Source organism: Dermacentor variabilis, chromosome 5, assembly GCF_050947875.1.
Source record: "Dermacentor variabilis isolate Ectoservices chromosome 5, ASM5094787v1, whole genome shotgun sequence".
Lineage (NCBI taxonomy): Eukaryota > Metazoa > Arthropoda > Arachnida > Ixodida > Ixodidae > Dermacentor > Dermacentor variabilis.
Window position 1 is genome coordinate 127,604,254 of NC_134572.1, and position 27,387 is coordinate 127,631,640.

At 44.0% G+C, this 27,387-nt stretch overlaps 1 protein-coding gene across 1 annotated transcript in view; it reads right to left on the bottom strand.

Moving 5' to 3' along the window:
• Positions 1 to 26,986, bottom strand: part of LOC142583149 (putative cytochrome P450 49a1) — a 53,742-nt gene extending 26,756 nt beyond the window's left edge. Inside the window, exons 1-3 of the mRNA XM_075693494.1 lie at positions 26,611 to 26,986; positions 5,429 to 5,666; positions 3 to 193 (exon numbers count right to left, since the gene is read on the bottom strand). Coding sequence (XP_075549609.1) covers positions 3 to 193; positions 5,429 to 5,666; positions 26,611 to 26,803 — 622 coding nt within the window. The 5' untranslated portion in view covers positions 26,804 to 26,986. The remainder of the gene's footprint in view (positions 1 to 2; positions 194 to 5,428; positions 5,667 to 26,610) is intronic.
• Positions 26,987 to 27,387: the final 401 nt, after the last annotated feature.

Below are 27,387 nucleotides of genomic sequence, written 5' to 3' on the forward strand. Positions count from 1 at the left end.
ACTCTCGAGCGCCCAGCGGTAGAGTATCGTGTAACAGTCATCCACTTCTTTCTTGTCGTCTCGCGTCTTATCGATGAGCTGCAGGGCGTCCTCGGCAATCAGGTCCATGCCGGGCACATAGGACATGATTGTGCGTGGCCGGAGCGTGTACGGCTGCGTCTTCGAGCGGACATTGTACCACTCCTGGCCTTGCCTGCGAGAGAATCAGAATCAAATCGAGCTTTAAGCGGCGTCGTGCACGGTTGCGATTTGACTTAACGCACAGATTACGACGGGAACATCGAATGTCGTGAATGTGGCTTTCAATCCAGTGTCTAAATTTTGATATGTGCATGACCCCTAAGAAATGTCTAGCTGAAAGAATTATTTTCTCTAGGCTGGAACGATATGCGGAGGTCTCACGCCTGCAGCAGACAGTCGAATTTCATGGCAGTTACCTTTTAGTCGAAGTGCCCACCCAATAGAGAATTCGTGATGAAGCTTGAATAAACGAACTAGTCGCGTTACTAGCTGTTTTAGCCTTGTCCACCGTACTAGAGGCTACTAAACATTTAGAGCGAGCTAATTTTAGAATGCATTGAGAAAGGCATGGAGAATGGAGTCGTGTAACGGCAGAAAGTTTGACAACCTAAGCCGCTCCCACCGACACAGAGCAAACTACAGAAACGTCTTTCACGTCTTCTATCTGTTGCCAGAGAAAATTGTCGAAGTCTGAAAGGAATAGCCATCAAAGGGTAAAGGCTGCGCGCTGAGTCTACTACACAGGCCCATTTTTCTCATCTTTATGTGAGTAAAAAGAATGTCGCATGCCAAAGGCGGGGGGGGGGGGGGGGGGGGGTCGTAACGTGTACAGGGTAGCTCTACACCATGACAACCGCATGATAAATGGGGGCTTGAGACTGGACATTCAACATGAGTGAACATATTGACACGTGTGCTTATTTCTCCTTTTCTCCGGCACTGCATTTCACCCACTGACAACTTAATGTTATCGCTCTGCAAAAGAAGCGCCTGCATGACTGAAACTTAATGGAATGCTACCGATGGACCTATACATTGTCTGTTGTCACCGAAGCTTGTGTAATCTGATTATATGCGTTACACGAATTGTGTAGTACTTTCTGGAAGACACGCGGGCACTAGCACTTACTCTGGAAACTTCGATGACTTCGAGGATGTGATGACGCCCTGAGCTACGTTACCGAGGTGTCTGTCGCGAAAGCAGCAGCCTATATGCATATTTTCTTTTTCTATGGTTTTAATATAGATGCACATATATATTTTCAAGTACGTGAAATAATTTCTAAGAGAAAACGCTTCCTGATGGTAACTTGTGTTTATTGTACACTTCTGTGAAAGTTGTAATATATATATATATATATATATATATATATATATATATATATATATATATATATATATATATATATATATATATATATATATATATATATATATATATTGCTGTTGCATTCTTATGATGTATGCATTTCACCCTGTGTTAAATAATAATATGGAAAATAGCAGATTGTAATTGTATGCTGGGAGTTATTTTACACAACTGAATCATAACTAGTTTCTATGCAATAACATGCAAGTATCTACATGTATTTGTGTTTACAACACTCTGATATCCACACTTTATGCGTGACTGTATTAGTATATCAGCCGCTACCGTGCCTGTCTGGGAGACCGGAGCTTTGACAAGCCGAAGAAATTTCAGCTTCTTTTTCCGGCTCTCCCTTTTTCACCTTGTATCCAGCGGTGAAAATAATAATCGTGATGAAATCATGGTGATAATGATGATAACTCATGTCTGAAAGGCGACGCGCTTGACCAGAAGGTCAGATTTTCGCCGATGGCCGAATGTGTTCGCCGCTGTCGTTGTGCTTTGAGTGCGACTTGCTTTTGTGGGCGCAGGTTCACCCAACAAAAAGTTAGTCAAGATATGTTGACAGTTCTGCTGCTGTGTTGCTTGACCCTCACTACCATGTGACAAATTTACGTGAGTGAACATTTAACATCGAGTGCGCACACTGGCCTTCTTCTCTCTTAAAGGTAATGCTTCTCCGAAATAATAAACTAAATTCTGAGTTTTTACGCGCTAGAACTACTATCTCGTTATGATGTACTCCGCAGTGGGGGACTGCAGATTAATTTTGACCCCCTCGGGGTTCTTTGTCGGGTGCCTGACTATAAGCACACAAGCGTTTTAGCATATCGCCCTCATCAAAATGAAGCTGCCGCGGCCTGGATCGACTCCGAGACCTCAAGCTCAGCTGCGCAATTACACTACCACACCTGGTTTCAAAGTATTCGAGCCTTTGTCATTGAAGAAACGTATGTCGCACCGAACATGATATCGACCAGGGTATCTGTCGACTGTACATGTTTGACAACAGTATAAGGCTCGTTAAAATATAGTGGTATAGTGGAAGCTATAGTGGAAGCTATAGTGCTACTCTGGAGTGCTTGAGCAGACGACGCTTTCATTCGCAGAGACAAGCAGTGATCAAGGATTATGATTCACACCATCGTGCTTTAAAAAAAGCGAATTTAATTCCCGGGTTTTAAGTGCTAAAAATTGTAATCCGATTATGATGCACGCGGAAGTGCGATACCGCAGTGGGTATCGCCCTTCTTATTGGATCACGCCAACTCTACATTCCACTCCAGCGTGTCAGTACTACACAACGGAATATACCTTATCCTACCTGAATACCACATATGAGCTTCGAATCACCTGACCTCTATAGTAAAAATTGCGCCGTTAGGTATGTGTCTTCATGAGGAATCGTCAACCTTGTTATTAGAGAATAATTCCAAGACACTAGTCTCCCAGCAACAGAGACTACTGAGAAGCAGAGGTGGTCTGAGAATTCTAGGGAAACTAGGATACAAAACTAACATCAAAGTGACAAACACGGGAACCATTCCCTCACAAATCAGAGACAGGATACGCATGGCACCACTCCCGAAGAATATGCATCCCAGTCACCACCCGGATAGGAGGAAAGACAGGATTAAATCATTACAAAAATCACTAGATACAAAGCAAGTGGTGTTCTGCACGGATGCAGCAGAATATAAAAGCAGACCAGGTTTTGTCGACACAGGCTAACGGTGAGAACTCAAAGAGCTGCACTACCCCGCAAAACAGAGTGGAGGTTGCAGAGGAGGTGGGCATAGCCCTAGCTTTAACTCAAAAAGGGGTCAAAATCATAGTGTCAGATTCCAAAACAGCCATCAGAAATTATACCGCAGGAAGAATCTCCAAGGAGTCGCTCAACATATTGGAGAAAGGGCCAATTCCAGAACAATTAGTAAACCTTATATGGACTCCAGCCCGCTAAGGCTTGCCCGGCAACGAGAAAGCGCACGCATTGGCCCGAGAGCTTATTTACGGGTACACCAATGTAGCCTGTTCAGCCAGGGAGCCCCTACAAAAAGAAGGCATAAACACTTACAGCGAAATTGTCACTTATTATACAATGGGAAAGAAAACACTGCCAGAGGCGCATAAGAAACTAAGTAAGCAAGAAGAGATAACATGGAGGCAACTCCAAGCGAGGATGACCTGCAACCCCTACATTCTGAAGAGATGGCACGATAACACTGAGAACATGAATTGCAAACTCTACGTCCATCATGACACGCGGAGTGCACCTGCCGGCCAGCTTGCGTGCGCTCGAGCTCACACTGAGGAGATGTACCACCAATGGGAAGCGACCGTCTGTGGCTTCATCAAAGGAGGCCGCGAGCGGCGTTCGACGACAGTGGTCTGCGGCAGAGGACGTTTTCGACTATCTTCGCTGCAGAGGCGACAAAGTGATCTTCTTCAGCTGTGGGCGCAAGTTCGCCCCTTAATAAATAGTTTATTTTTACAAACCTGTGTCGACTAAAGTTGCTACCTTTCTGGTGGAGGTGCGGGGCATGATTCCGAGCCCCACGGACCGAAGAGAGCGTAGTCCTGAGCCTCGGCGATTGGAACCCATGGACTTGACACCAGTGCACCAAAGGACCAGCCGTCATCTTCGAGGGGATTAGGCAGAATGCGGACCTCTTCGCGGCCAGCGAGCCAACTGGCACTAGCCAAGTTACACCGGCACAACTCGTTGTGAGCCAACCTATCACACCACAGGCTTTCCACGGCGACTCCTTCGAAGACGCCGCGGACTGGTTGGACCATTTCGAGAGAGTGGCAAGGTCGAACGGATGGAGTGAACAACGCGAGATGCGCAATGTCTACTTTGCTTTAGAAGACTCGGCGCGAATGTGGTACGAAAACCACGAGGCTTCTCTGTCGTCTAGGGAAGAGTTTCGGTGGCAGCTGCTGCCTACGTATGATCGCAATGATCACCGGAATACTCGGCGACAGCTCACTACATCAAATACATCATGCGGTTTTTTAATGGAAGGTGAATAATGCGAAACAGAAAAGCACAAGCTTTTTGTCAAGTAAGTAATAAGTACAGCGCACATTCGTCCTACTCTTCTGAGAGAACGGCTAAAAAAATTGTGCAGAAACCATCGAGAAGAATTGGCATCATTAACGAACAGCTGAACGCTTGTATAAGACTATCCGCTATGTTTAAGGAATGATGCGCTTGACGAACTGTATTCACTGCAGTGAGCACGTTATAGTCAGTGACAACCTAATAATTCAGTACGCGGTCCACCCAAAAAAATTCAGTGCACCTGCCCGTCATTTCTAAAACAGAGCCAACTAAAGTCCACCCATGGCTTTATGGCGTTGCTCTGCTGATGTAAATGTCCCGCTAGTCGAAAAATAAAAGCTTTTTTGACCCTAAAGTATTACTTTTTGGTATAGTACTGATATCAGAATTACCAATAAACTTTGCCACGATGTTGAGATTTCTACCTAAAGCTAGTGACACACACATACGCACAGACACACAAACAAATAATCTGCATAGAGAAAACAGCCGCTTTAAAAGCGGAAAAATTGTTTGACGTAGTAGATATAAACGAACCTAATTGGCTCACGCCAAAAAAAAGCCCATTAAACATGCAATTTTCGTAAGTGTGCCCCTTTGTTGTACATATATATATAAGTAGCATTCGTTGTGTCATTGCGCAATTTGCTTATGAGAATAGAGGAGTTAACGCTCCACCACAGTGTCTAAGCCTTCAGAAGCCCCAAAGCTCTCACACGACAGCACGTACGTCTCAGAGCTACAATAGCTGGAGGTCCGCAAAGAACGCGCCCCCCGACTCGGTTTCGCGAGAGCACCTCCTGCCCTCTGCAGTGTTGCCTTTGTCTCAGCGGTGAAAGCCCAACCGCTCCAACCACCGCATACGATCGCGAAAAATGGCGTAAGAGCCAGAGAAAGCTGTTCGCTTTGGAATAAAACTACACTAATAAGTTACCTTCGCAGAAAAGATGAGTGTAGAACGCTGTACTTACAAATTGAGGATACCGACGTTGGCGTAGTACTGAGGCCGGCTCTCACGGTACCTCTTGAATGCTGTGGCCCCCATACGAAAGGGCATCTTGCCTTCTTCTTGGTACAGCGTCCGGAAGTCGTCGGCATTGAAGAGGTGTACCAAGGAGTAGCGGCCTGGCAGGCGCTCGGCTACCACTGGGCCGTACTTGCGGTACATGTCCGCGGCCGCGAGGTGCCGCCGGTCCGGGTGGTACTTGCCTGTGCATTTTTTAGAAGCCTTGAGTTAACAATTCCTTCTAAAAGGCCCATGAGAGGTTAAGGAAATGAAGATGGTTTCAATTAGCTCCACCAGGATAGTTAAGCACTGAACGTACGATTTCTGAAAGTACAACGCAGGCTCTTCAAAATTTGCACGGCAGTTTTCGAAGTAGCACCGCACTCCCAATATAAGAAAGTCGAACGTTCTCGCCTGTCTGATTTTCAAGTTGTGTAGCTTTGTCTATAGTCAAACTGTCATCCCTATTTTTAGAGGCGTGGGAACATTCGCTATCTTGAATACGAATCGAACTTATTTTCTGTTTCATTCATAATCGACTCGCAATAGCACCGTGCGAAAATGTTGAATGTTAGTTTATCTTCGAAAATCAATATAACGCTTATTCCAGTCTAGTATGGGGAAAACGCACGGGATGGTTACGAGAGTGCAACGCGGATGTGTTTATCCGTTGGCTGTGTTACGGCCTGTAAGTGTTTTCACTCCCAATATTGTGCTCGACGAATCGCTTGAAGTCTGAATGTCCTGTTTCATCCATGATGTTTCACTGTGAATGATATGTCATACACTTCTCCTTTAAACTGCTACGCTCCTGTCAGATGACAGCATGACGACAATGGGATGAAGATGGTTTCAATTAGCTCCACCACGATAGTTAAGCACTGAACGTACGATTTCTGAAAGTACAACGCAGGCTCGCGTTGTAGGCTGTATGACGACGATGGCGCAACGACAACGGCGCGACGAGAGTCAGGCGTCGAAGCTGGAATGACTACGATGGAATGACCACGACGGCACTATGGCGACGGCACGATAACGCATGCATGACAACGACTGTATGACAACGACGCAACGACGATCATAATATGAAAACACCGGCACGAACACGCTGTAAAGTCGACGGCATGAGTAGGGCGGCATGAGAACAATGGACCCGCCGTAGTTGCTTAGTGACTGTGGTGTTGAGCTACTAAGCACGAGGTCGTGGGATCGAATCCCGGCCACGGCTGCCAGAAACTACGGTTAAGACAAAGCTGGAATGACGACAATGCAACGACCACTAAGGCATGACGATCATGGTATCACAACGAATGCATCTTGATGACAGTACAATTACGATGGAATGACCACGAATGAGGACGGCGTGTTCACTATTGAATGGTGAGAGCATGATCACGGCGGGGTCATAACGTGAACCTCGAATGATTTTGGAGCGACACAGCTGGGTCAATCGGTGGATTACGCTGGGCTTGATGCGCGAAGCGCTGCACCATCTGGTGGCATGAAAAAGAATGGAGCATTGCTTCACGTCACCGAACAATCTTTCCTCATTGGTGAAAGCGCACGCGGCAATCCTCTCTCATTAGCGTAAGCACCTTCTGGCGCTTCTCTCGCCTATCTAGTCTATCTCGCTTACGTATCTCGTTGCGGAGGAGGGCCAGGGCGCCAAACAGTGAAGCGCGCTAATGCTGTAAAAGACCAACGCCAGCGGAAACTGTTCCGAACAGTTCTGCTGCAGGATAAGAGCGGTTGAGTTCCTCAGCGAATTCACGGAGTGGCGGACTTTTGTAAAAGAACTCCAAGCCATTCAATAAGGGCGCCTCGCAAATCCGACAGTCTACGAAAATTATTGTGTTGATTTAAATTAAGAAATATTCATTGCCAGAGCAATTAAATGGACATTCGAGGCTCGCATGCGTCATTGTCGCATGCCGCCGACACCACCGTGCTGTCGCAGCGCAGGTGGCGCATGGTCTCAGGAGTAGTGAAAAATGTGCAGTGCGTCTGGCTGCGGAAACGGTGAAGCCAAGTCGAAGCACCTTCATGCTCCGCTCAATGAGCTCTGCTATGGAGCCGGGGTAGCGTTCTCCAACACGCTGCTGGTGGGGGGGGGGGGGGGGGGTGCGCACGAGAACTAGTGTTTCAGCTGATAAGCTGTGTGCAGCGTTAACTCGCGGACAACTTTCTGTGGCAATGAAAGGAAAGCTACGCTGACAAAACTCGCACAAACCAGAGCGCTTCTGAAAGAAAAAGTCCCATATTTTCGTCCACGTTAGTTTACTCCTTGTCCTGCTAAATTCAAGCTGGTGAAGATAAAACATAAATACCTCATCTACAACAGCCGACTAACACAAAGAACACCATTGAGTGCTAAAGTTGATTAATATTCCTGGTTTTTCCTTTTGCGTCTTTGCAGACGCGAAGTAATCATACGTTGGAGGCTACGCCGATTCAGTAGCTTCTCTAGGGAACCGATCGAAATCGCTGTCATACACACTGCCCTACTACTACGATCGGTGAAACGTTTGCAGTAGTTCCGCCCCCGTAACTTTCCTTTCATTGCCACAGGACGTCCACATGTAGAGAGCTTCAGTTCTAGCAAAGTCGGTTGTTGGCGTACCTCAACGCGGCGACGCTGGAACGCGTGTGTTCACTTTCAGTGCGGGCGTGACCCGACCATGGTTCCGCAGTGTTTTGAGCAGGGCGTACCCTACACTTCAAGCTACGAACGCCGATGATATTCCTTGGGTCTCATCTTCCGTACTATTGAGGTGCGACGCCTGCAACGGCGGTGGCGGTGCTCCAGATCATAGAGTTTCCTACAAACTCTATGCTCCAGGTCACACCAGTATGCTGAGACACGTATAGCAGCGTCCCAAGACGGTGGTTCTTCCAACATTGTTTCTTTTGTACAGCAGCAGTTGACTGGCTTACTGCGTCGCGCCAATAGGTTAATTGCCTCATATCATTGTTACGACACTGTCCGTAAAGCATGAGAGCAACGGTGATGCCTGCTATCGCTTTGAACGGTAGTCCTTTCCGAGTGCAAGTGACCACGTTTTGGTAACCATTCGTAGCAAACATTTGAACAGCACCGTTTCAGGCATGTTTTCAAGCTTGTATTCGGTAATGTTAGCTTAACTAACATGAGGGAAGGTGACAAATGCTTTTCTTTACATCTTTCTTTTGTAGTTGCAAATAAAGCTAAATAAACATGCAGCCGTAGACAGCATACTAAGTGGGTCAAGAAAGGTGGCCTTTCAAGATGGCATAGGTTAGCCTTGCCTACGTAAATTTGGCTCCCGAACTTTTCAGTAACTCCCACGTGGCCTCACCCGTCAGAAGCAGGTGTCGCTCCTAAGAGTTCGCGTGCGTGCGACTGTCACCCCTTTCACCCGCGCGCAGTTCGGATATATTCACGCCTTCTCTAGATGACCATACTGCCCTGCGCCAGTACAGGAGGTAGACCTACAGCTCTTTCTATGGATATGCCCCGGTCTGCAATCGGCACATCAACGTCATCTGAGCCGTGCGGGTCTCCACCCTAATCGACCGCCAGAGATACACAAGTGAATCATTGGCCCTCATCTCCGGTCCTTTTTGGACTTGATGCAGGAGACAGAGCTTTACAATTATGTGTAACAGTTCCTTTAATGCCTCGAGGCAAACCAACGCACTAAAAAAAAGTGACGACTTTCGCAGAGATTGTCCTTATGGGGGGGGGGGGGGGGGGGAGGCATTTGGAAATGGCCGCTGCCCCTGCTGTGGTATATACCAGAAACAACGCCTCAGACGGTGTTCGTATTCGCAGCTGCCAAAGGCGTGTCGCATGCCGGTAAACGTGCTTATGGCGTTCGCGTTAATTTCCGCAGCAGAAGCAAACGGTGTATCTGCGCGCAGCTCGGCCAATATTCACAAAACTTCTTACGCTGTAATTTGTCGTGAGAACAAATTCCAGCCAATCCTGATACTGGACATATTATTAGCGACGGCAGCCACTCTGTGGAAAAGAGCACTTACGAGCAAACAGGTTTGTGAATCCGGCCCCTGGTTTTTAATCCGAAGGACTCTCTGTGTCATTCCGGACGTTTTCGGGAGGTGCATAAGTGGGTTCACTTCCCATCTCGTTTCGGACCGTTTCAATAAAACTTGTTACCGACGGAGAAACGAACCTCTGTCTTCCAGCACAGCAGACCGATGCTCAAACCATTAGGCCAAGATTCATATTTTTTTATCTCTTGCCTAACATAATACAACAATACAAAACTCACTTGCCGTTTACGCACGATAACAACATGTACTTAACATTCGCACACATAAAAAAGTACTAAAAAAAGCCTTTTTTTTTCTACATCGCTTATAACATTGGCCAGCCTTGACTCGGCCTTGGCTTGGCTAAGCGTGCGTCGGTGTCGGCGTGTCGTATGGCCATAGTACACCGCCACATGCTTTGCTGGCGTGAGGCGAGTTTGTTTTATTCATTATTATATGGTAATTAGAAGATGACGTCGCCTTTATTTGGCGCCGGCTACTCCTTTTCACATAGGGACTTTAAGAAAGAAGAATAAATCATAGCAAAAATAGTGAAATTATAACAACACCAATTTCGGTACCATAAGTACACTAATGTCACATTATAACTTAAACACAACTCCAAATCATAATAACACAAAGTCGAGTCACTTAAGTAGAATAATGCCACTATAACTGAAACTCAACTCAGAAGCACAGCAACACAAAGTCCAGTCACGTATGTGCACTGAAGTAAACACAAAGTCTGGTCACTTAGCTGGAATAATATAAGTGCACAAAAGAAATAGTGGATTAAATTCTGACCAAGTTACAAAGAACCAGGCATTCGATTGGCCAAAGTCAGGAAAAAGAAAAACATCGAATGCGCTATCACATTTAAACACTCTACTCAATAGTTTCCGAGAATATTGCGCGCTTCTAGAAAGCTTTATAGGGCCAGTAACGCTCGTCTTTGCAATGAGCAAGTTGGCCAAGGGCCTAAGATGTTCCTGATGCCGAAGGGCTTGCGATCTAACGCCACTAAATCACGTGCCAAGCGTTGTCAGTGTGTGTCATGTCGCGGACATTCTAGCAGAAGATGCTGTGCATCTTCATCAGCGTGGCTACACGTGCATTCCACACTATCAGCTCTTGAAATTTTATGGCGACAGTGTTTTGTGCGCACGATACCGAGCCGCAGACGGTGAATCAGTGCTTCAAAGGCAGTGGTTATATTTAATGCGTACGGGATTTTAACTTAAAGTGATTGGTCAATGCGAAATAAATCTGAAGATTTCGAGTTCTGATCTAACCGTGTCACTTTGCAACCATGGGCTGATATCTGTCTTAGTCTGCGGCGTAATTCGCCTTTTGTTAGACGGAGACAATGTGTGGCATTATTAACATGCGCTTATCCAGCTTCCTTATCTGCCGCAACATTACCGGGGATATTTCAGTTGCCAGGTATCCATTGGAACATTACTGTACGATTATCTTCACTTGCTTTTGTGAGTTCCTTAAGCGTCTCGTGAACTAACACCATGTTTTGCGAATTGCTGATGTCACTATGAAGATGAAGCTGCCTGCGAGTCACAAAGGATGACCTATTTTTCCCCTTTTGTATTGAATTTACGTAGTGCAGCAAAGACAAAATTGCAAAAAGCTCTGCTGTTGTTGGTGACGTCGTGTGAGATAGTTTAAACTTTCGTACATTGTTCCATTCTGAAGCATGTTTATATAGATTTATATACGGGCTTTATATGAATTATTCGGAAGTTCTTTTTTGAGAGTACGTTGAGGAGAGGCCCCGTAGAAAGACCGCGCGTCCCTATAGTCAGGGAGTGCGTGTTCAAAAACTTTGTCACTTGTTGCCTATAATAACGTGAACACCCCACGGAACAAATAATTAAAGCTTTCTCTGCTTGGCGTCGCTTTACAGGCAACGTACCGGTGTGCACGCAACGAATAATGTGCTTGTCGCTGCTAGTACCATCATTCTCTTAACTCGCTTAAGAGCACCTATTTCTTCTTTCGTAGAATAACAAATCAATCGGTAAAATACACTGCAGGGAACGCAAAACGACAAAAATCATCGTACATTCTTTTACAATTTACTTCGCTGAGATACTTTAACTAGAAGCCTACAGACCACGAACGACAAGCCAAAACGACTTTGAATTGAATATATATTTATTTCCAACAGATTGGTGGAGACAGGGAAGAAAAGCTGCAAGTGCAGCTTGAAAAAAACTTGCTTAAAAACTTGCTTCTCTTAGGAATCCCTGAACTAGCCCTGTCGTTCGATCATCCGAGACCACAACAACGAGCAAAGTGCCTCCCAAGCGGAGCTGCAAGACTGTACGCAACAAAAGTGGCCTTTTACAACTATAATAAACAGAACTCATGCGACGTCTTGGCGCAATAACAAGGTGTACTAAACTCAATCTGCCGTCGCGGTCGCGTCAGAAAACATTTATACGAGTCGTCCACTCCTAGGAAGTCCCTCACATGAAACCCGCGAACACTAGATACCGCGTTTCCGTGTTTACTGCAAACAGGTTACTGAGACTGCTTCTACCAAATATAGACCATATTTTCCATTTGCTTGTTTTCTCTCGCAATTCGCACAGGTGATTTCGCCAATATACTTTATTTGCACCTCGACATCGTCGTCACTGCCCCCTGAAGAAGGAGCCGAGTTGGTTCCGAAGCGTCGGCAAAATAAGCTTGATGTTTTGGTTGCAGCCACTTGAAGGTCATAATTAATGAACCGAACCAGATAGGCAATTCTGTCAAAATGTTTAGCTTAAACATTACAATGCAGCGCCCAAATCATTTGCGTGAGTTGTAACAAAGGTTTTATTGGCAAAGGTGTCTGGCGCTGTTGATCAGTCAGCATACCGTAGCCACAGACATTTTCCCTGTAGACAGCGCTCCCGTTCACGTCAGAAAAACATTTTATAGCTTCAACGAACTGCACGATGCCTTTATAGCCAACGCAGAAATCCGTGCCAACCTCTGGGTAATCCAAAAGTTTTACTTCTGCTTGTTTCGACCTAATTACTCTGACAAGTTCGCTGCCAATAATGCGCAATCGAAAGGGCTCCAAGTACAAAGAAAACAAAAGCGGTGAGAGAGGGCGCGCCTGGCGGAAGAGAGATCGTTGCCATTTCTGTGCGCTCACCCACTTTTTGGCGCACTATCATTCACGTTGTCCAAGCCCTGTACGCCATGGTGACTCCCCTTCTGATCCTACTACCCAAGTTTACACAGTCTAATCTCAAAGCTAAAGATCATGGCCAACTCTGTCAAAAGCGTTTTCTATGTCAATGGCGATCACAGCCGCCCCAAGTCCAGAGTCATCCCAACATTCTAGAACAGAACGCGCTACATTATTTCTTGTAGATATCGGTCTACCTTTGATTCCGCACAATTGGTGTGGCACCACATTGTTTAGCTAGTATTTTTCAACGAATTTTATAACCTACATTGGTCAAGCTAACGTCCATAGTCTGGTCTCCTCGTCAGAAGCACCTCGTTAACAAGATAGAGTCGATCCAAAATAGAGCCAGTTGATTTATATGAATAACCACACACCACCATGTCGGTGGTACTAACATTTAACAAGAACTTAACCTCCAGCCGTTGGATACCCGTCGCTCTGTCTCACTTTTATGCCTACTGCATAAGTACGTTCATATCCTACCGTCCCGTCGCTAAGCAATTCACCCTCCAACGCGCACATCACGACGTCTGCATTGCAACCTGAGCCTCAAATGCATTTGTGGAAGGACTCCAGCTTTTAATTCATTTGCACTACCACGCGCCATTGCACTTTGGAATGATCTTCCCGCAGCCATCGTCATGATCACTGACCGTAACTACTTTCGTGAACAACTGGGCATACATTATAATATTGTCTAAGGATTCCACATTCAAATGCGAAAACACCCGTGTACTTAGATTTAGGTGCACGTTAAAGAACCTCAGGTAGTCCAAATTTCCGGAGTCCTCCACTACGGCGTGCCTCATAATCAGAAAGTGGTTTTGGCACGTAAAACCCCATAATCAATCAAGGATTCCACATTGGCTTGTATTACATACAGAACATGTATGTATAGTACTTTGATGACACTCCAGTGTTTTGGTTTACTTGCTGTGTGCTGACATAACTCTGTTTATTACTCTGTGCCCCCCTCAATCAATGCCTCTTCGGAAGCACTGTGAGGTATCGCAAATAATAATAACAATAGGAAGTGACACTGCGCTGTTTTTCTGAGTGGGTTATATGTTCTGATATAAGAACCGCGTGTATTCCCGCAAAGGAAGGGGGCAATTCACTTACATCATATGCTTCAATAAAAGCGGTAGTTGGAGTTGTCGTCAACCAGCCTCTCAGAACTTTGTAAAAAGCTACACTGAGCCCGTGACTTCCGCGAGACTTGCCGGGGTTGAGCTTTTAAATTGCCTATACTTAACCTCGTCCTCACTAATGGGCCATTCCAGTTGCTCTGTTGTATATTCCCCGAGACGCCGCGTCGAGGAAAGAAACTTTGTCTTAAAACCTTCGGGTCTACTGCGCTGCACGCGAATAAGTTATACTAACAATGAAAAAAAAAAGTATTGTTGACTTTCCTTTGGTTCTCTAGTAAAAGTTCCTTGGAAATTAATCTGCGTGGCATTTGCCCTTTTTCAGGGCCTGGTGCCTTTTTCGCTGGCGCTTCACCCATCATCAGCCTTTAATTTCTTGACCTGACTCACTTAAGCGCCTTGATAGTCGACGCATCAAATAGTTGCATCCTGGTTTAAGTTACCGAAAGTAATCTTTAAACTCGCCTGTGCTTATGCATTCCGGTTTTATTAGCTGCTGCCAGTTTACCTGCATTGCTTCCGCGTTCTTTTCTTTGTTGAAAGCACATGAGCGTCATTATGCTTTTATTTTCACTTCTTGTTTGAACACTTTTTTACCTTGGGCCAGGTTTTGCTCTGCTGTTCTCGGCTCACTTGTTAAACACATTTCTAACGTAGACGCATGCTTTTCTCTTCTGCGAAAGCCAATTAACGCTTTGAGACGTTTGGCGCGTGCATCAAACGCCAAACTTTCTTTCTTTCTTTAAATTAAGTATGAAAGTTTATTATTCATTAAAAGCGTGTGAAAAGAGTCAGGTGAATGCCGCAATATTAGTATGCATTGCGAAGTTTCTCATTCCCGTATTTCTGTGTTCCACCGCAGCGAAGGAAAGGAGACGTTTAATTTAAATTTTACGTGAATGGCGGGCATAGCTACGAACAAAATGTTTCGACCTTCCACCTTTATCACTTGGCCTTGCCAGTTCCGGCATTTTCATACAGGGCGCTTGCCTGATAATCTTATCGCGCCGACTACTTGACCGACGAACCCTTTAGAAAGCATGGGCTAATCCAGCTACTAAGGGAAAGTCTGATGTCATCAGTTATATAATCGTAAAATTATGCTCGCACGCCTCGCGCAGTAAGTACAATGCATTTCTCCTTCTTATGCTGGTAAGAAAGGGCACAGAAGCGTGACTGCTTCAGCTAAAAGAATCGAAATTGGCCTGTGATGCGACTCAAAAGAGCAGTATTTAGAATAATTAACCGAAAACCCAGGACAGTCGTCTCTTAAAGTTTAGACCATAACGTAAAGGGCAGTATAGTGTAACATTAGATGTGCGATCTAATTTGACATCTATAGGGGCAAAAGAAGAATGATCAGAAGCTATGATAGCAGTTTTCTACCAGGTGACCGTAAAGTGACGGTTAAGTGAACATGGTGGTAATAAAATTTGAACCTTTACTTACGGCAGTGCAGTGATCACTACAGGAAACGCTGCAAATGTCCGCTACCTATTTGAAGACGTATCTGAATATAATCCTGCGTATTGTTAAATACTCTGTGCAATGAGCTGAGTTGTATGTGCGAATGTGCTAAATAATGTCTGTCTGTAGCTTCTACAATTATTGAGAATTGTTTTCGTACACCCATCATTTTAGTGTACCCATAGACGTTATCAGATGAACTACAGGTCTTGTGCTATCAAACCACACGTGAAACTGCGATATCATTCACAAAAAAATCATCGTATTTTTGTTTGTTTTTCACACAGCGCAATTAATTTTCGGGTACCCTATAGCGTCTATGCAGAAGAACCAATTCCCATGCGACAAATTTACTTGTACGCAGACAGGAGAGAAATCTATGTCAACACGTTCGCGTAATCCTGCTGAACAATCGAGGTTTCTTTCCTATATTTTTTTACCTGATGTTTATGATTCGAATAAAATACGCTTTATTTTGTGCAAATTTAAAAAATGCATTCATTTCTGCATACTTACGTTATCACCACAGCTATTTGATTATTTATCTTGTCATGCCACAGATAGCACAATGTCGTCAAAGCTCACTGCTGTTATATGTTTAAAAAGAGATAAGCAGCAGCGCTCTTATATATAATTCATCTTATATCCATATATCTGATATCCGTTTCGCCCAACTGGTCCTTACAATATCTTACACAAATTTCAATCTTGACGAGCATTGTTTAATGCAACCTAAACGTTGGTGCCGCTCACTACGAGGTAAACATTTTCTGCTCAAACTCGCGAAATAATAATTCCTTGCACCACAACCATCCATTCTGTCCTTTCGTACCAATCGGCGTTTTCCCTTTCAACTTTACGAAAATTTCGTACGCATAGACATCACCGGCATCATAAAGGCCGCGTTTACTACACATAGACGTCGTCTTTCATACGTCACAAACTTCTGATCTAGTCTCGCACTGCAATAATTAAGCCGACTTGATGTTAATCCAGCGCATCTTACTTTACGCCTTCGACTGTTTCTTGTTTGCAAACCGATGTAAAGCGGGAAATACTTAGGGCGTAAAATTGGGCTAGCTGATTAGCGTTAATTGTCGCCGCAACACAAAGAGACCGAGACACCATGAAAAAGAAGGACACAGAACAGCTAGCACTGAACTAACAGCTGGAACTTGCAGTCTTTGGTTAAGCGCTTGCCCTGCGTACTCCTTAATCTCTGAATGGCCATCCGTTGGTGCTGCTATCATAATGAACCACGGAAGTGCGCCACAGAAGATCTACCTGATCACTGTTACCATAGTTCAACCAAGGGGCAAAATAAGCCAATTTAAAGCGAAGACGAAAAAAGTCAAAAAATGAAAGAATACAGCATTAATCATGCGGCGCAGTACGACAAAGATCTACGGGCACTTTGCTGAACCAAACTGCGATAGGCGAAGGCCTATCTGTGACTGCCTCTGTTGCTGCTGTCTGAACTGTTCTGCGAACGGACGCAGCCGTGGCCGTGAGCATGGGACGCAATCGCAGCCATATGGCTGCAAGGTTTGTCGCCAATGTGCGCGCACCCCCCCCCCCCCCTCCCCCGCACATGTCCGCGCTCTCCCACGCGCCCACTCGCACAGCGCTACTGGCACGGCGCCTCCTCTCCTTGCACCCCTCGCCGGTTATCAGCGCTTTCCTGCGTCCAACACGTACTGCGCCCGGGCACTCATGAGCCACTAAAGGCTTACACATTAAAAAACGTAGCCTGCTGCCTTATTGCCCCGTTCACACCGGATAATTTCTGGTGGGCGACGACATCGGTGAACGGAAAGACTACGTTGGGCGAAGTCGCACGACAGAAAAAAAAGCCTTCGTAGCGCCAATCACTCCGAGGCTATTGATCGAACACTTACGAAAATTTCGAAGGCCGTGATAAGAACCATCAAAAATATCTTTTTTCGGAGAGTTTTGGAATTATTGGCAAACTACCCTAAGTAAATATAACGGCAGACGAGGTGGCATGCAATGACATGTTTATAAAACGTGGAGGACGTTTAAGCTTCGCCTTAAGAGGAAGTTTTAGCTCGGGAACAACTCCGACGCGTACATGTACATGTAAAACAATTAAGTACATGTAAAACAAGGTCAAGTACATGTACAACGCAGAAACGTTTTTCTGGGTTAAACCCTGGACCGATTTTAATGAAGTTTGTGGCGTGTCAGAGAAAAAAGCTAAATTCTAGTGACCATTGCAAGCGGAATTTCGATTTGCGGCGTGAATTTTGTTAAACAGATTTTCAAATATTCGACCGTTCGAAAAAAATAGAAGCGCGAAGTTTACAAATTCGTAGCTCTGTATCAAGAATAGATATCGCGGTTCTGTAAACGGAATCCATTAGATAATTCAAAGCGGACAAATTCGATGTGTCATTTTACATCTTACCTTGATTGCTTACGTTGGTTACAAGGGTTCTGCAAAAAGCTGTATTGTCATATTACTAACTTTCTTAAAATGTAGTGACTATTGGTTTCGAGTTTTTGAGTTAGGTCGTCAATTTTTTATTAAATATCGGCAAAATGTGAAAATCTTCAAGAAACGAAACTATCGAGTTTACAACTATGTAACTCAACAACGCAAAACGATAATACAATTATGTGAATTGCATCTAATAGTACATCTAAAGCGGACAAAATTGATATGTTACACGTGAATATAAGAAAGTTAGTAATATGACACATTAATATGTCATATAATATGACAAAATGCAACAAACCTCGTCAAATTTGGTGCAGTGGTTGCCGAGAAAAACGAATTCTCATTTTACATGTATTTAGATAGGAGCACCCGAGCTAAAGCTTCCTCTTAAGGAGCGCAACGCGATTGCGTTCAGGGATACCTGACTGCTTCTCACGCTTCCCGGCCACTGCAGCTTATGTAACCGTTATGTTTACCGGGAAACGGTGGCGGCGAACGCTATCCCGGAAGTAGTGCACAGCTGCTCCAAACGAATTACGTCGTTTTCAGGTTTCTTTTATTGTTTCGCATTTTAACGCGATAGCGTTAAGGAGCTCGTGTCGCAGAAAAGCCGGTGTCGTCGGCGTCGGCGTCCGCGGCGTTGGCCGTGAGCAATAAATCACGGCAGGCACTTCATAAATAAAAAGCAACTTCCATGATGGGCTTGGGTGGGAGTCGAACCAGGGTCTCCGGAGTGTGTTTATTATTTCGGGCTGAGTAGATTTAACATAAAAGGCAGGCGCTGTAAGAGTTTTGTTTCATCATATGTGATTCTGGGCTGTTATTCTAAAAATTCTGAGGAATAACTTTGTCAAGAATGTGAGACAAGGGGCGAGCAACTATTGATAGAATGGTGTGGCAGTATAACCCGCATATACCTCATGTCATATAGCAAGGCATGACCAGACAAGTTCTCAAAACTTGCTATGTGAGCCTTTGGTTATTTGAAAATAAAATCTGGACTGTAGCTCTCCCCTAGTGAAAAACAGTTAACTATAAATCCAGGCGAGCACATTCAAAATCCAGGACGTTTATATATATATATATAAACGTCCTGGATTTTGACTGCGCTCACCTGGATTTATAGTTAACTGTTTTTCACTAGGGAAGAGCTACAGTCCAGATTTTATTTTCAAATAATATATATATATATATATATATATATATATATATATATATATATATATATATATATATATATATATATTATGGGGTTTTACGTGCCAAAACCACTTTCTGATTTTGAGGCATGCCGTAGTGGAGGACTCCGGAAATTTTGACCACCTGGGGCTCTTTAACATGCACCTAAATCTAAGCACACGGGTGTTCTCGGATTTCGCCCCCATCAAATTGTGGCCGCCGTGGCCGGGATTCGACCCCGCGACGTCGTGCTCAGCAGCCCAACACCATAGCCCCTGAGCAACCACGGCGGGTATCTCAGACGTCTTGGCGAGCTGATGCAGAAAACTTTAGGCATAACCTGGATATTCTTTTTGCGCTCTTTCTGCCCTACTTATCATGGGGAAAGGGAGCTTCTGCCATTTGTAACACCTAAGGTACTAATATAACAAGCGCCATTTTTATTTAGTGTTTCTATAAAAGTCAGAATTGCCTGCCTAACATAAAATCTAGGCAAATCAATTTGGTGACAGCAACACCTCAAACGTATTGCTGTACAACTCTGTCGGTTCGATTTGTACAGCCAGAGAGTCTATCACCATTGAATATGACAGCACAAAGGTTTTAATTAAGAGCCAAGAAAATAATCAAAAATTTATGAACGCTTTCCTTATTTTAATGAGACTCAAAGCTAAGTCATGTTGTTCCTTTGCAGATGAAAGCTAGGGGTGGAACAATTTCTAAAGTAATGGAACCAGGCGAAGGGAGGAGGGAGTGAAGATCAGATCAAATTGCGATATATTCAAGTTGATCGCGCACCAAGAAACAGAAGCGCAAAGTGGCTGCTGAGAAATGCTGCTCAGAATTACCAAGCTATCGGCTTGGTTATTTATTTATTTATTTATTTATTTATTTATTTATTTATTTATTTATTTATTGTTACTCCATTATTCAATCAGTTAGTTAGTTAGTTAGTTTTACATAGTACAGGCCCGTTGTGGCTATGGTAGCAGTGGGGATAGCATCACATATCCATTGCAGATAAAAAAATGGCCAATATCAATGACGATTATCTATACACGCATCACTCTCATGTTCATTTGTTAAGGAAAAAAAACTGTGTTTGTAAAAGTCCGTTCTATGGGTTGAAACGTTAAACCGTTTACGCTGTGAGACATACGATCGAGTACTGGAAGGTTTAACGAACATAATGTATTTATCTAATTGATTGGGAAGGGAAATAATTAGGGCGTGAAGAACCTTTACTCTGTACATGTGACGGCATGTTATAAGGCGTTAGGTTCACAGGAGAAAGGTAAGAGGAATGTGAAAAGTGCCTATATTATATATACGGCAAATAAAACTCACAGTTTTCCTCTGTACACACTCAATCTTGTCACTTTAGACAAATGCGAATCCTGTTCTGCGTACCGACTCATATGTGCTTCCAGATGCTAGGCAAGGCATCCCATGTGGCTTTTAAAGCAAGTTTTTTTTTTCTAATCATTATGAATGACAGGGTTACCGGGCTGCACTTGTCATTTATTTAGCCGTAAAAAGTCCTATCCTGTGCCCCATCACAATCACCGTCAAAATGTTATGTTGACTGAATTTTTAAGCTCACAAAGCCACACCAACCTACCTTTGTAATAATTCACATCAGTGCACTTATTTTAAATCGTAAATTTTGAGCATTGGCATATCTCCCCCCGCCCCCCTTTCTTTTATGCCCAGGAAAAAAAAAAGAGATAACAGTGGTCTTCGTCCTCGGCTTCTTTTCTCTCTTTTTCTTTCTGAACCCTCACATTTCTGTTCGTAACAAATTTTGCCAGAAGAAAAGAATTGCTCGACGCAAGCAACTTATAACGCGGGATTAGGAGAGAACGGTGGGGACGAGGGCAGAAGATGCTCTCAGTTGTAAACGTCAGGTTAGCCTTATTCCAGGCACGTTTTCTTTAAGGCATATTTGTTTGTACTGTGGGTATTTGGGCGATGCTTTGAAGGAAAAGTCTGCGAGACAAGCGTACTGTGTAGTAGTGTAGAACATGGACGTTGTGTGCATTAAGACAGCTGTGGATTAAGCGTGCGTGTGCGTTTCTCGCGTTGGGAGGAGACGAATCAGTCTTCCACCGTGAGTACGTAGCACCTTTCTTTTTTTCTCCGTATGGTTGCGTTGGAGGAAATTGACGTCATCATTCCAGCCCGTTCAAAATAGATTGGCCTGCGAAGTAACAACGCGATTCCTGCTGCCCTCAGAGTATCTGTAGGTATGGTGCAATGCAAATGGTGAACGCGTACGACGTCTTGCACTACGTAGCGTATGGTCAAGACCGACAGTACAGTCGCGCGGGCGCCGCAGCTTCAAGCAAGATCAGCGCGATACGCTTGGTTAGCATGTCGCCGCTGTGGGTACAGTGCGAGTGGAATGCCAAACCTGCACGAAGCCAAACGCGACGTCAGTGCGATTCCCGATTTTCGTGGGAGCTAGTCGCCGTACTTGTCCACGTAAGTGAGAGTGAGAGTTAGTGACCGGCAACTATAGGATTTCATCATGTGCAACGAGACATCCGGCCTCAATGCGTTCATTTTGCCGCCGACTGTCGCGCTGCTCCTCGCGCGATAGAAAATTTGGCAGTGTGAACGGGGCATGTGTGAAAACGAGCACATGGTTCGAAACGGCTACGACCGACACCGGTGTACACATGCACAGCCATTTGAGCCACAGGAGAGCGCTAAAAGTCACTAGCATAGCAAACAAACAAGTAAGAAAGAAAGAAAGGAAGAAAGAAAAAAATATGCAACCGGAATGTTCGTGCTGCTGAGCACGAGGTCATGGGATCGAATCCCGCCCAGGGCGGCTGCATTTCGATGGGGGCGCAATGCGAAAACACCTGTGTACTTAAAGAACCTCAGGCGACGCAAATTTCCCGAACACACAACCCCCCCCCCCCCTCCCTACGGCATGCCTCATAAACATGGTTTTGGTACGGAAAGACAGACAAATTAATTTTATTCATCGAGCAGTGGAATTCGCCACTACACACCGACTCATTTCATGCTCTTGCTGTCCGGCAACATTCGGCGACTGCGCATACCTCGAAGCCATTAGTTGAACAGCACATCAATGATTTCTCGCCAATAACAAAGCTTATCTCTACCGCCCCTCGTAATCCGCCAAAAAAGAAAGCCGCGGGCCCTTCTAATGGTCAGCGTCGCGGCGCCAGCTCAACTATGATTGATGCAAGATTTAACGTCACCATGGTCTGGGCTCTGAAGCACAAACACAGCGTATGCTCGCGAAACAACCAAGAACCAGTGGTTCAATTTTATTTATATATATATTTATTTATTTATTTATTTATTTATTTATTTATTTATTTATTCATTTCCTATCTAGTAGAGCCTTGCGACATAGTGAGCATGCTACAGCATGAGAACTTGATTCATTGTCTGTCCCGCTGACTCTAGCGATAAATTGACTGTCCCTTGACTCTCGTAGCAACGAACTCAAATATTATTGCACTCAAATGAAAGCGAAAACAGCGGTAAATTCGAAGAAGTAAGCTGTTTATATTTTTTAATGAAGAAAAAAGCAAAAAATGGGCAGGGACATATGGACGGTACACGCGATCTTTTGTGATGTCCACTATTGAAAAATCGAAGTGCGTCAGAACGCGAGCGTGGTCGATTCCGGTCGCCTTTTCCGAAGCATCCGTATCTCTACAGCCATGCACGATGACCTAGACTGCTCTTATTCATTGTGAGCAAACGCTGGTTAGCCGTGATGTTTCAAAGAATCCAGCCTGCGACATGCAGGTTGACACCAAGCGCTAAAGGGACGTATGTGTGCTTACGACCAGTCCGGCACAAATACTCATTCTAAGCTACTAGGCCTTCCCGGAAGAAATTCTCATCTTTAGCTGTCATGGCAAAGAAGATGGGATGCAAACATATCGTAACTTTCCTTTATTATTATTCGGTTGTTTGTCGAGTTCTCGTGATTCTAAATCGGTGTGCGCGCACAAATTACGGCAGGAAAGGCTGCAGTTCATACATACATACATACATACATACATACATACATACATACGTACGTACATACATACATACATACATACATACATACATACATACATACATACATACATACATACATACATACATACACAAAGAAAACAATAGGGGGTCTTTTTTTTATTGCGATAAAGACATGCCCTTTAGGCATAATTCTTGGAGCGTATATGTGTGCCGTGAGGCCTGTGTTGTGTATGAATTCAAGCAGTGTTTTGTGGAATCTGTTGTCAGGGACTTGCTCTTCAAATTTGTCAGGATAGTGATTCAGACATACAGCCCTCTACTATATGAACCAACGAAGAAACCTGATATGACCGTCTTGACCTGTCGACATACTTAGAAAAAGCTATATATATATATATATATATATATATATATATATATATATATATATATATATATATATATATAGCCGACCATATATATATGGTCATTTCATAAGAAGCCAACAAACACTAACACCAAGGACAACATAGGGGAAATTACTTGTGCTTAATAAATTAAATAAAGAAATGATAAATTACTGGAAATTAAAGTGGATGAAAAAACAACTTGCCGCAGGTGGGAACCGAACCCACAACCTTCGCATTTCGCGTGCGATGCTCTACCAATTCAGCTACCGCGGCGCTGTTTCCCCATCCACTTTCTTGGGTATTTATGTGTACTAGTAGAACCCTGGGACTTTCTTCTACAGTGTAGTGTAGTCCCTATAATTGTTTTTAACGGTATTCCCTGACCCGTTAGGCCTGTTCTCTCTAAAAGAGCTTTTATTTATGCCCTTTATTTAGTCTATCTTGATGCCTTTAAAAACTAATTCTCGCCTAGAATGTTACGTACTAGAGGTACAAGGACAAGACGGCAACATGCAAAGAGAGAGGGAAAAGACGCCATGGGATTTGGAATGTTACACATTAGCCAGTTGAAGAGAACTATTCATTCGGCACTACGACTCTTTAGTGTATTAATTATACATCGCCTAACATTTTTTTCAGCGTACGCCTAAACTTATATCAGTGCTGCATGGCAAAACATTTTTGCTATCGGAAGAAACAATATTGTTCTAAAAAACGCATAAGGGACCTCACCCTACGAATAAAAGGAATGGAAATATTTTACGGTGCAGTCGATATTTGAAAGCATCTCCGTCATAAATGAATAAATTTTGCCTCGACCTTTCATAATTAGGGAGGTAAAATGTTCCGTGCTTTGATAAATTGTAAAAATCATTATAAACTATTGGCGTGCTTATTTCCTTAGCAAAGCGCAGCAACTCATAAGGGCCTGTCACCGATTTCTAATTTTCCTTTTCCTCGGCTACTGTTTAATATGAAAAGTGAACAAGCGCTTTATAGCACTTGCGCGGCGCTCACGCTACACTCAGGGTAGGTTCTCATTGGTTTTTGTTATTGTTAGGTTATATACTCGCCTTCGGTGGAAACCTTTCATTATTTCATAAACAAATGACCCTGAGTGCGCCGAGCCCATTAAATTTTCAAAGGTCACGTTTTTTTTTTTCTTTTGGCTCAGGACGTCAGATACCTTATGAGTCTACTCATTGTTAGCTATAAAATAAAATCAAGTAAAATCTGGAGTCTATGACAGGTGTCATCAATTTATTGCATCGCACTTGGTTTTCTCTTGTACAGGTACTTCCGTGTTGCTTTCGAACGACATGATTGCCGCTCACTGCAACTATAAGCATCCCCTAAATGAAGATGCCTAATTTTTATTTCTTTTTTCTTGCGAACTGCGGATCGTTAAAAACGAAATGCTACCAACATTTTCGATTAATATGACTGCAGAAATAACACGAAAAAGTTGAACCGTTCATATAGATTTCCTTAAGAAAGTACTTTTTAAAATGTTTATTTTCTACCAGTTATGTCCATTTGGTGCTGAATGGGTCTGTTTTGCTCCTTATTTTTGCGACTGAGACTTATAAAGAGCAGAAAAATGTAACCAAAAAGAAGGATCAGAACGGAAGGCGGACAGAAGAGCAGTAAACGTGTGTATTGCCTTGTCTCCTTCGTTCAATTGTGAATTCCACATTGGACTCTACTTTTAAGGGCTCACTGAAACTCAAGAAAAAAAGGATGTTTAAGGCTGTTCAGAAAATAAATTTGGAGCTTCTTTAATGTAGCTTATCATTTTCTGTCATAACAATAATATGAGATAAAATCCGTACCATATCACACTTTCATAACTGCTATAATTACCCGGCAGCAGGATATCTTATTCAACCCTTAACTGAGGCCTTCTTTAAAATATACAATAACCTTTAATGTTGAAACTGCAAGATCAAGTTGCTGTGAACTTGGGCATAATATGACTCCGTGCGTATTTGTTTGTGACTGATAAAAACATCCCTCGCTGTCTACAAGCAACATGAATCATATGCCTTGTCAAATAACATTTCTCAGTAAAGCCCTCATCTGCTTACAAATTTAGGTAAACGCGTCAATTGTGGCCAAGAACATAGCTTCTGCTGTCATCTAAAATTAATGTGAGCGATTTGTTCGTACTGAAATATCCGGCAGGAAACGAGGATGAAACATGAAACGTACCTGCGCATGTTCTTTCTTGAAAGACTCCGTATAGCATACGTTTGTCGTTTCAGTATGAATTCTGCTATTATTTACGCAACTAAAGCTTCTGCTCTTGTTTAGACCGCTAACATTTGTGTTCTTAACGAGGTGACATGGGCTGGCATTGCCCGCCCTATACATGTGAATAAATAGAGACAGAGAAAGGTATATGATATCTGGAGAGGTTAGCTTAGCGACAGGCTATACTCAAGGTAAGATGATGAGCGATGAAAGAGAGGAAGTGAGATAAGAAAAACAACAAAGCAAACTCACGCTAACACAGCACGCAAACAAAATGCAGTAACACAAAGGTTATGAACAGAGTCTCATTGAGGCCTTGTCGCGTAGAAATACTCTAAGCGATTTCGTGCAGTTCGATTGAAACCAAGGACATTGCCAAATGGGAACATTACGGGAAGTAATGGTCACAAACCGTTTTGTATGCTTGAGCGAGGCAATTCTATGACCTAGCGCGGCATGCGCTGAGTGACCTAAAGGTGACGCAGTGAACAGACTAGTTTTTCTCTGGTACAATATCTAAGTACGCGCAGGTAAAACAACATGGCCTTGGTGTTTGCTGCAATAATTTAGGTAACGATCTGCATAAAGAAACGAAATGCCCAAGTGTGTTATTTAAAGAAAATTTTGAAGCATGTGCTGTCAAGTAAGCTACCAGCCTGATCGAAGGCCGGCGTAACAATTAAGAAGGTACAGCACAGAAACCATCTTCCGGGTGATTTGACATTTTCGCGCAAAACTGTGATTGACAGGCATTCTCAACGATGCAGTTTGTGTCACTGGGAATTATATGCATTACTTATGTCGCACTGTGAATCACCGTGTTAACTGTGAGTTCAATTACATGAAGAATCGTGAATTATGAGACAGATCACAGAGTCTGATTTTTTTTCTTTTTTCATGAATGAAGTCCTTCCGCAGCATCTTCCACGCACCGGGACATAGCAACTCATGTTTAGCTGAACAAAAAGGTGCGGTGAAGCCAATAACAGAAACCCTCACCCACAAGACGCCAGTACATCCACGAACTTCCAACCAATGGCAGTGAGGGAACCCTGGGAACCTCGCTGAAGGGCTTCGGCTTGACACTTGTCGGTTTCGCATCTTCCACGGAGGCGACAACCGCTTGCGAGTACGGCCTCGCGAGTGCAGCTGCGTTCCGCCACGCAACTAGCGATGGATTAAGGTGCTTCATTCCGAATTTAGAGCGGCGTCCTCTTACAAATATGACGGCTCACGGAGAAACCCGAGCCTGCGCCCGAGAGATCCCGCCGGCACAAAGTCATTCACACGACGGACTCGCTTCTGCTATCGGGCGGAAAATGTCCTCGCGTGGCCCGCAGCTATCAGGGAGGTTACCTCCGGTCCACAGTCAGCCTTATCAGCTCGAGGGCTTCGTCTCCTATTCACTGCTCTTGTTTGCGATCCCGATACCACTCGCAAGGTTGTCTCCAATGGCTCAGCGCTGTTGTAATGCTCGGAAGTGATGTGGCTATAGCATCTAGCTATAGGCACCTATGCGATCGTGGGAAGTACTGGGGAAAAGTGCAAGGACCGCGCAGGCACAATGAGGCATAGAACACGTGATGCCCGGCTTTTACGGTTTCCGTAAAGGCTGAAGCTGTTTCTTTTCTGTTTTTCTTTTTTTGTTTTTTCTGTCAGAAGCCCACCTGTTCGCTTTAGTTCTCCAGCCATTTCACAGGCTGTGTGCCCAAGCTTTCCATCAAACTCGGCAGGCTAAAACATTGCTCTCTTGTAGGTGATTGGTCTTTTTATGAA